At 38.0% G+C, this 10,915-nt stretch overlaps 1 protein-coding gene across 7 annotated transcripts in view; it reads right to left on the bottom strand.

The window, feature by feature from the left end:
- Positions 1–1,658: 1,658 nt before the first annotated feature.
- Fam184a (family with sequence similarity 184 member A) overlaps positions 1,659–10,915 on the bottom strand; it is a 126,235-nt gene continuing 116,978 nt past the window's right edge. For 4 of the 7 annotated variants that reach the window (XM_057762564.1, XM_057762568.1, XM_057762565.1 and 1 more), the window contains 4 exons: positions 9,015–9,132; positions 6,315–6,419; positions 3,559–3,761; positions 1,659–2,134 (listed from right to left, as the gene is read on the bottom strand). In XM_057762564.1, the coding sequence (XP_057618547.1) occupies positions 2,053–2,134; positions 3,559–3,761; positions 6,315–6,419; positions 9,015–9,132 (508 nt within the window). In that variant the 3' untranslated portion in view covers positions 1,659–2,052. The remainder of the gene's footprint in view (positions 2,135–3,558; positions 3,762–6,314; positions 6,420–9,014; positions 9,133–10,915) is intronic. The other 3 variants (XM_057762567.1, XM_057762570.1, XM_057762571.1) reach the window with 1 other exon arrangement.

The raw sequence follows: 10,915 nt of genomic DNA, 5'->3' as shown, positions 1-10,915 counted from the left end.
GAATTAAGCCTATTTATAGTTACTTTTTGTAGCTGGTCCTGGGGCTCAAAGTTAGGAAGGTCCGAGAACAACCTGTGAGAGCCCTGGGATTGAACTCCGGTCCAACAAGGGCTCTTATCACTGAGCGCATTTCATGGCCGTGGCGTAGGACGGTCAGTCGTGCAAGTTACCCCTGCATCAACCATCTCACGTGAACCACTCCAAAGAAAATCATTTATCTGTGAAGCTAGACTTGGAATATTTGACCTATTGATTCCTTCCCTTGTAGGGTGAAGAGAGATTGATGTCTCTCCAGAAAGGCCCGAGACAAGCCCGTTTTGATTGCTACACTGATCTTTGTGGATAAAGATCATGCGTAGCTACAGCGGCCATTAGAAAAGCCACGACCCCCTACTCGCTGACAGTGTTCTTAGAAGCTACTTATTAAAAGTGATCTGACAACAGCTTCAAATATATTCTGGCCAGCAACTGATAGATAATACTTTTTCAATTTAGTTATTAAAGATAAAATCAGTGACTTTTCTGTAGTATGTATGGCCACATACATAACTTTTCACTTTTGGGGAGTAGTCTAACTGATGCTTTAGGTGCCTATAACTCGGGCTATTCTTAGGCAAGGATGGTGGCATTGACATCCATTTTGGAGATATTTCAGCCGATAATTCTAAACAGCTAGGTGTGGAAACACCTAGCTGTGTACTCAAAAGCGGAACTCAAGGAGTGGACCTGAAAATGCCTCTATTCAGTACTTGCTACTCTAGCTGCATTCTTTAGAGTCACAGCAGAAAATGTTTTGCTAAGATGAACTAGAGTGTACATCAAATGTGGGGAAGGAGAGATTGCTCAGGGCTTAAGACACTTGCTGCACAAATATAAGACCTGGAGGAATTCGGGCCTCCAGGAACCCACACACTTGCTAGGCGAGCATGGTTGTCCGCCTGTAATTTTAGTCCTGGAAGGTGGACACAGGAGATCTAACAAGACTAGTCACTTCAGAGAATTCTAGGTTTGACTGACAGACCTGCCTCAATACTGTAAAAGGGGATCCATGATGATTCCTGACATCAACTTTGGACCTTCAAATGTACATATGTGCACACACATGCATACAAAAGTATATGTACACATACAGTCATAAAAAGTGGACAAAAAAAGCAAAAAACCCATGTATGACATCTTTGGATCCGTGTTGATGTGTTAACTGAAACCAGGCTACTATGAAAATGGATAATCTGGATTTTTTTTTAAAGGACAGGGTCTCATTTATATAGCCCTGGCTGGTCCTATGCAGAGCGAGCTCTCATGCACAGAGGTCCGAAGTGTTGAGACTGAAGGCATGTGCCAGCACACCTGACATAAACTACCTTTTAAAACAAATTATAGTAGAACTTTTTTACATAGAATCTTTTTACATAGTACTTTTTTACATAGTAAAATTGATTCTAAATAATATTAATCATGGATATTAGCTATATTGAAGGTTTATATTTCATCTACCAGAATAAAAAAGGAAAAAAAGCTATAAACCAGCAAGAATTCATATACTTGGAAGTACACAATTTACATAAATTCTTTTATTCTAGATTTATAAATGTTGACAATTTAGTTAAAATTATACACAACATTGAAAGTTATTAATAGAATATATTTCCCTATATTGATTTGAAGACTACTGAAATAACAATTAATTATCATTAATGCAATGATACTTAATGACAAGTCTTCCACCTGGTATTAAAAAGTGTTTAAAGCACACTTAATAGAAAACAACAACAAAAACCATTTGTTCTAACAAAATTTATTATGCAGTAATTACAAAGATTAAAGACTTCCATCTCAAATAAAAATAATTGTTATAATTACACACATAATAGAGTATAGTACCCTCAGAGAGTGATTCCAATAACTATCACAGGAAATACAGTGCATCTTCAAATTGGACAAACACCTTCTCGTTCACAGTGCTTTACACAGGATAGCCTGTGAGCATACTGATGCGGATGCACGCAGGCTCTTGTCACAGTCCACCAGAGCTGTGCCAGCACAATTCGTTCAGAATGTGAAGTACCGGGCAAACCACTCCTGGCGCTGGGGATCTGGAGAAGCCACCGGGGAAGCTTCACTCTGAGGAGGACTGAATTCATAAAGAGAGAGACATGTAATCCAGGATTAAACAGTTTGCAGAGACACGGGAGAGCAATTAAATAGTAAGCCCTGATTTTCACCACTGGCCACCCTCGTCAGAACGGTATGTAAGGACTGGCTACTACCCTTCTGCATCAGAGCGGGTCCTCTGAGAACAGGAGTGAGTGACTGTGTCAGCTCAGATGATCTCAGTGACAGGAGCCACATCACAATTATTACTCCATAAGGCCCAAAAGTAAACAACTGGCAAATACAATATTATCATCTCGGAAGCTTTAAAAAAATGAGTATTTGTGGGGAGAGAGAGAGAACAAAATAGCGTTCCCTCTTTGGGCAACTTTTCCCTTTGAATTACCATAATCTGACACAAGCATTGATCCTCACCTTTATATCCTCCACTAGAACTAAAGTCGTAACCAAATCAAGGTTACTCTAAGCTTCCATCATTCCATAGGCAGATGATATTCAACAGAGTGCATTATAAACTGGGTTTTCTTCTATTCTCCAAGTTGTCTGTCTTAATTCTAACTAAGATTCTTTGGGCTACTTAAGAAACGAAAGCATCCCTACCGTCTTTGGGGGAATTACAAGGCACGCAACAATGTGTAATGGAAGCTCCAGCGGCCACGTCCCTCGAGCACATGCACATGCATCCTACTGATACCTAGCGCCCGCGCACGGGAGACAAGCAACACAGAGTGTTTAGCAGGAGACACATTTAGAGACAAACTCGACTAGTTTTCATTCTTACGAGTTCCTTACTCTTTAAAAGAATTAGTCATTAACTGTGTTAGAAATCGCTTAGCTTAGAAGCAGAAATACTACTCCACCTGTAAAATTTACTAGTGGAGTTATTAGGATTTAGTAAAAAGAAAAAAATCAACTTGAATCAACAACAAGAAAAGTAAGTTGTATTAAAGTGAGCACAAAATAGCATTTTTAAAATTTTAATTCTTTAAATGGCTTAATAATTTTATTTCATTCAAAATTTACTTAATATATTTAATCAGCTCTGAGGCAGCTTCAAACTGGAATAATTTTAAAACTGATTTGTTTCTAAATTTATCTGTATTTAACTATATTGCTAAGTTTTCAGAGCTTATTTTTTTAATTTGGCAATATACTTATATATCTTCATAGGATGATATAAGGATATAAATATGCAAACCGTAAGAAATGAAAATTTTAATAAAAGTTAGCACTACTAAAACCTTCGTAAAGTATAAATATTAAAATTCTCAGCACATGAATTATGTGAACACCTCTGTTAGGATTTAGAAAATTCACTAATGACAAATTAAAAAATCTTTGGACAGTGCCAAAACAGAATTCTCTGAGATGATAAAAATGAAAATTTCTCAAGTTAAAAATGTGAAAGACAAGGGGAAAAAACTACTGGTGAGACAGGCTCACCTCAAAAATGTCTTGGGCTCTTTGGGTGGCAATGGCTGCGGAAGTGGCTTGTTGCTGTTGAACTCAACGTCATGGACCGGAGAATTGGGAATGGGTTCCAAGCGGGTAGGATGTCCATTGCCCACTCCACTGGATTCCAGAGCACTTAGATTGGGAACACTCACAAACCTGTTTGTTGGGGACTTATCATTCTTCTTCTTTTGCTGCGTTAAAAATAACACACATGAGAACACTCACTTGCGGCATAAGAACCAACAAGACAACAGGAAATAGTAGAAAGTATAAATTTGGCATGGAAAATTTTTTGGAACCTTTGTGTCAAATTATTATGTTAAAATTAACCAGTGTTACCCAAAGTGTGGTCTGGCGATCCTTGAAAGTGTTCATCTATATGGAATCCTCAAAGATAGGCATGCTACCAGGACAGAAAGCACAGGGCAGGGGACATTTAGGAGTGTTTTCCCTCTGTTCCCTAACCACTGCATGAACCAGGCAAAGAGCAGAACAGGACAGAGAGCAGGGTGCAGGGAACAAGTGAGGTAGGAGAAGTTCCAAATACCACAGGGGTGACTGGGTTTAGGCTAAAATCAGAAGGCATCAAGTTAAACATAATATGAAAAGAGAGGTTCATAAACTTTATCCATCTGTCAAAGAGAGGCTGTTCTTGCCTGGAAAAACAAAAGGAATAAAAAATGCTTGGCATCATAGTTTGAAACAAATCCACATTTTTTTCTAAAGACTTAAAAACTGACTTAAATAATTTGATTTTAAATTTCTGTGCCATCTTTCTGAAGAAAGAAAATGAAATCTTTATAAGTAAATCTGCATTTTTAATTAACTGGCAATATCATGAATTAGCTCACAGTTTAAAGGCTGAAGTCAAGAGTAATTAATTTTTAATATCTGATCAGCACTTAAAATGAACAGAAGTAAGAGGAACACAAATTCAGCCTCAAAATTTTATCCCTAGCTCTAGAATTGATAGCATCAACCTTTATTAAAAATAAAAATTAAAATTAGTATGTTGTAATTCACTTAGAATATTCTCACATATTTTTCAATTGGATGTATGCTAAAATTAGTTTTAAAAAATGGAAATAATATCCAAGATAGGCCTTTTACGTCACTTAATACAATCCAGTCCTGTGGATGATCAGCACGCCTCCCCTGTGACTGTCTACGGTACAGTGTGTCTCTAGCATTAGAGCCCTGTGCGTGCACACTGGAATGCTATGAGGATCAACAGCAGCTGAGGGGCAACACTGTCTCATCTAATCTGCAGAGGGCTTTACATTTTAAAGGTTTCAGGATGTTTGTTTCTTTTTCTTTAAGAAATCACAGTTGATAGCCAGGTGTAGGTGGCTCAGCACACTTTACTTTTTAATACTGGCACTCTTTGAGTTCAAGGCCAATCTGGTCTAAACAAACGCAAACAAAAAAATCAATACTTCTGGTAAAATTCTAAAGTAGTGGTTTTAAAGCTAAAAAATTAATTTTGATAAAATACATACAATTCTCTAGTATGCTTTGTTTACATAAACCTTAAATTATTTTCTAATTTAAAGCTATGTTATCTAAATTATTGATTTTAATAATAAAATTAAAGACAGGTGAATATCATGCAGCTATAATCCAAACAATTAGAAGGCAGAGGTTGGAGAGTCAGTATTAGTTCAAGGCCAGCCTTGGCTACTGGGTGAATTCAAGGCCAGCTTTGGCAGTGAAGGGAGTTTAAGGGCAGCCTACGTCACAGGAGACTTTCAAAAATCAAACAAAAACCCAGTATAAAATTAATTCTGTTCACTCATTCAATTATTTATTGAGAGCTTTCTATGTGAAGTTCTAAAGAGAGAGGTATCATTTTTTAGTTTGTAAAACAGTGAAGTTCAAAGTTTGGAACACTCCTGAAAAAAGAGTAAGTTTGGTATTCTAAACAGACAAATTGTATAAGCTTTGAAAATAAAATTTCTGGATAAGGACCTAGCAGAAGTAAACACAATGTGAAGTAATAAAATATGGATTAAAAACAGCTTTAATATAAGATTTTATTATTTTTCTCTCCTAAGAGGTTCACAGTCCATGTGAAACCAGCATATACAATGATTTATTCATCATTGGCTTTATTTATAGAATAATTTGTGTTGCCTTTAAAAAAATGTGACACATTTTTGTAGTTTAATACATTTTACGCAATACCCACTGTGCCCAAAGACTAGGGCTGGGGGAAAAGTTGGGCAATGATGCATAAGTTAGCCACATCTAATTCAAGGCTCTTCTATTTGTTCTAAGAGAATAAATAATACAAAATCAGAAAAAGTTATACCTAAATTGTCAAGAACAGTCAAAGAAGGTGAAAGTAAAGCTTACAGGTTCACTTTTAGTTCCCCTATGATGGAAGGCCTGTAGCTAGGGAGAACTGTTTGGCATTTGGTGCCAGAGTCTTTCTGAGCTACACAGACTATTGTGATCAATAACGAAATGACGATAAATTAATCTGTGTCAGAAGTTTGCTTTTTTTTAGATATATGAAAACAAAGATAGAGCCAGAGTGATTCAATATTAATAAAATATTTTAAGGAGTATAAATTACCAATATATGAGTAGCTCATTTTAAAAATGAACAAATAATTAGTAAACTTCAGTAAGAGATTATTACACTTAAGAAACTACCCTTATGCTGCTTGCTCCACATAACTTAGCCCATTTCCCTCCAGGTCTCAAGCACATCCCTACTTTACAGTGTCTGTGGCACATACCTTAGCCAAGGGGTTAATAACACCAACAGTAGGACTTGTGTTAAATATTTTGTTGAAGTTAGTTTCTCGATTGACTAATTCCAGCTGATAAAATTTATTATCCTCCTATACAAAAGAATTATAAACAGCCTTTCAACATTTTCTATTATAGATTTACAAACTTAAATTGTATGACTGCTAGTTCTTCATTAAAAATTTAATAAACTATAAAGGTTTATGTATTTTGTTTAAACATGTCTAGGCTTGACTGCCAGTGGCTTAAAGCTTGCTAACAGGTCAGTTTTTAGCATGTTTTAAACCCTAGGCCTAGGGACGTAACCATACCATTTAATACCCTTTCACTCAAGACAAGATCTACTGAGTCCTACATGTCTTTGTGGTATGGACTGTGGCATCTGAGTGGGTCTCACCTGTACTTGAGGTGTGTACACACAACAGGAATGAGGGTAACACTGAAGACACACCTGCCAGAGTGTAGTAACAATGGTCCCCCAATGAATCGGAATTTTCTGAGTCTCATGCTCAGAAAGGAAAAGACAGAGATGCCAGGCAGAGGGAGAACTTGTCCCCAGACAGGATTTCAAACATTTCTGACAGGTTATCAGGTCACCTTGTAAGGGAGACTGGAGCTAAGACAGTGAGGATGGACAAGAAGACATCTGGGTCAGGACTATTAAGTTATGTCCGCCTCTTGTCTGGCATTCAAACCTGAGTCTCATGTCAGGAGCCCAGAGATGGACTCTGGGGTTCAGGGGAGAGGGCCATAAGACTTACTTTTACCTCTTCTCACGTGGCCTCATGTAATACATTTTTCCCCTACTTTTCACTATTGTCTGTTTACTTGGCCTATTGAGAGTGGGTGACCCAGCATCCAGTGTTAGGGCTGCCAGGGGCAGGCGCTGACCCTAAAAATTTCTGCTAGCATACATGGCTGAGTGGTTTCCATATGTAAGGATTATACCACCATATATTATCCTTCAATACCTGAAAATGGACTCCATCTCATCTCGTCTTTCCTTTGACATCATATGTATTACAGCCATGGTACTAGAAAAATGAATGGTCTCTACAGAGAGAAAATCATTCATTTTGGAGGCATGAGTACAATGTGTTAACTGAACAAGCAGACTGGGAAGGCCACAGCTGACAGAGCAGCGGGGAAAGAAAATGGGCTGTGTTCAGATTGGCCTCCATTCTAGTGTAGTTCAGCACGACCAGACTCTTCCAAACCATCTTAGTTGCCACTGACTGTCTTGGCTCACATGCCCTGAGGTTTAGGGAATGATTGTGATGTAGAAACAGTGCGAATCTGCCCTCTGGTGAGCATAAATGTATCTGTAACATTTCAAGAAGTAACTGGAAAGATAAATAGTGACGTGGGGGCCACAGATGACTGCTCTTGCTATGCCTGCTCACTTCATAAATGGAACAGCGGTTCTTCCTGAGTCTACTGTTGCTGGGTAGAATGAGGAAAACGGGGTGCCTGGCAGGCTGCAGCCACAGGAAACCCTCTCTTGACTTCTGGGTTCCCTCTCTTGACTCCTGGGTTCCCTCTCTTGACTCCTGGGTTCCCTCTCTGGACCCTAATCATTCCTGTGGGTTTCAGAAGCAACTTCCCAGTCCTGAAAACGGATGGAATTTTCTAAATCATAAAAGTAATTTTTAAAGGATGTCATAAGATTGGTCTTGTGCTGTGACATGCTAATATTCAGAGCAATCAAGGAACTAGAGGTGATTAGTGTGTTGTTTTCATTCGTACTATGAAGATCTTCATTTATTAGTGGCAATAAACAGCAACATTTTAATTACTGACCAGGACAGAGCATTTTAGAAAATTCTAAAATATTTTATACATTTTCAAACATTTGTATATATATTTTCCCAAGTAATAATGGTTTTAATGAAGACAGTAAGTTTATTGTTAAAAATCTTTTGAGTCTCCTTCACATGGAACATCCCAACTCCCTGACAGAGCACAGAGTTATTCCTAAACTAGGCTATGAAACCTTTCTTTTTGCTTGTTCGGTTTTGGCTTTTGAGACAGGTTCTTGAGTATACCAAAAATTTCTTGAATTTGATATGATGCTCAGTTTGGCCTCAAACTTAAGATCCTCCTACCCCAGTCTTCAGAGTGATGGTTCAATAGCTCTCCTGATCAGTGGTAGGTGGAATACACTTTAGGAAATTAACATGATTCGTTTGAACCAAGCATGGTGATGCCTGCCAGTAATTCCAGAACTTCTGATACTGAGGCTGGAGGACTGCTGTGAGTTTTAAGGGCTCCATAGCATAACTCTATCTCAAAACAAAACAAACAACAACATAAAAAGAGACTAATCTGTAAGTCGGCAATGCAGACTAATTCCCAGCCATCTTAACAGATTTTCCTTAGTTCTAATTCTGTATGTACAATATGCATCCCTACATAAAGGATGTTAACTATTAAATGGTAATGACTTTATTAAACATTTAATATGTATTAAAATATTTCAATAAAAACACTGGAGAAAATTGTAAAATTCCCACTAAAATATATGTCAAATTTAAATTTGAAATTACATTCTAATAAACCTGATCACAATACACAGATTTTGCATTTTTCATTTGTATTTAGCATTATTCAAAAACACTTCCCCATGCCTCCCCCACCAATAGTTTATTGATTAATGACATAGTTGTACTAAAAAGAAAATATCTTACAATTAGTTTCTTTATGACCTGGTCTCTCTCTGTAAGCAAGGATTTTAATTCTGCGATTATCTGTATATCTTCTGGCTTTGATTCTCTCATCAGGTACTTTTCTTCCATTTCTTCTAGTCTATAAACGAGAAAACCTTTATCTCACGACAGGACTCAGACACATCCTGTTCTAGTAAATACCTATATCTTTCCATTAGTCCAGTTAAATATACACAGATTTAATGCAAGACGTGCAAGCATGGTAACCGCCTCAAGAGCTGCAGTTGCTAAAGGCTCCGCAGGAATAAGAGACATTAAGTGCTCCCGCCACAGGCTATATCTGGAGGGGTCTATCCACTTTACCTCGGATGTGAGTGAGGTAAGCTAAGCTCTGGGAAGGAACTGAGATGCTGAGTGATACAAACTTGACACGCTCAGGTCAGTGACAGTTAGGAGTGATTACCATCAATACAATACTGTGTGCTGAGGTATGTGACATACATGAAGAACAAGAAAAGATACAAAGGGGAAACAAAAGACACACATGAATGACATCCTCTTGTTTGGTTTGTGGGGAATGCAGTTTTAAAACTCTATATCATCTGCGAAAAAGGACCAGTTAAAAACCCTCATCAGTTAAAAAAAATCTTAATTCCGGGTAGGCCTACTCTTCCCTGGATGGCAAGAGACTGTGAACAGATGTGGGTGACACTGAAGACTTAACACAGGCTGTTCTTTATGAGCAGAGGGGACACGGATCATGCAGAGGCTACGAGTAGAGGCAGGGCCGATAAAAAAGAATACAAATGCTATCTTCTGCCTTGGTCTGGGGGAAAAGAACTGTTTCAGAAATAATAAATAATTAAAGCAATTAATTTTTATTATTTCCGGAATAGATAAGGTCGAATTAAAACTTACTAAGGTGTGGTTAATGAAGAGTCTTGAAAAAATTTACTTAACAAGTATTGAGTAATTTCTAGATGATGAAGATACCAGTGATCTGTCACTGTCTCATCGGGCAAATCCTAGAGAGTAGACAGTCTCTGTATTTTGAAGTCATACAAGCCCACCACTAATCCAAGCCAAACAAATTATTTGGAGAAAAATGTCTAGCTTTCCATCCTGCCCCTGACTGCTGCCCTGAGGGGAAGAGGGAAGTGAGGCACCAGACAGTGACTGTCACTGGCTCACCTGGGACTTGGCTAAGTCAGTACCGAAGTTACGCACACAGCATATATATCTCAGTACATTTCCCCCTTTCTCTTTTGACAGTGTGTACTAAGCAACAATAAATGATATCCTTTGCGGTCACAGAATTGTCTTGTAATTTGATTGCAATATGAAAGGAACTGCCTGTATGCGTTTTATGAACCAAGTTTTTCAGTTTTCTATTCAGGTTTATAAATTCTATCTATTCAAAGGGGGAAAAAGGCATTTGGGCTTTATGCTGGAGCAGCCACAAGATGTCGCTGGAGTGCTGCCTTTGTGGTTGGAAGCAAAGCCCATTTGGAGCCACTTCCCAGGGCTGGGAAGAGCAGGTAGAAAAGGTAGGTAAACCCCACCCTTGATGTTATTTTTGTTGCAGAACAATGAGAAGAAGTAAAATGAATCTAAGACAATCATTTACAGGTTTGGAACCTCTTTTAGTTGTAAAGATCTCCCCGTTCAAGTGTATGTTTTAATTTAATTGGAACATCCTGTTGTTATTATTTTAGAAAGGGTCTCACAGTGTTGCCCTGGCTTGCTAGACCAGGCTAGTCTCTAGTTCTCAGAGATCCACTGCTTCTGCCTCCCAAGTGCTGGGATTAAAAGTGTGTTCACCACCACACCTAGCTCAGCGGAAACATTTTTACCTACAGAATTACTACAAGCTAATTCTCCCACAACATATCTTTACACCAGCAACAATTTTAACAAAAAAA

This window comes from Chionomys nivalis, chromosome 2 (genome assembly GCF_950005125.1).
Source record: "Chionomys nivalis chromosome 2, mChiNiv1.1, whole genome shotgun sequence".
Classification (NCBI taxonomy): Eukaryota; Metazoa; Chordata; class Mammalia; order Rodentia; family Cricetidae; genus Chionomys; species Chionomys nivalis.
This window is presented reverse-complemented; position numbering and strand designations above follow the sequence as displayed.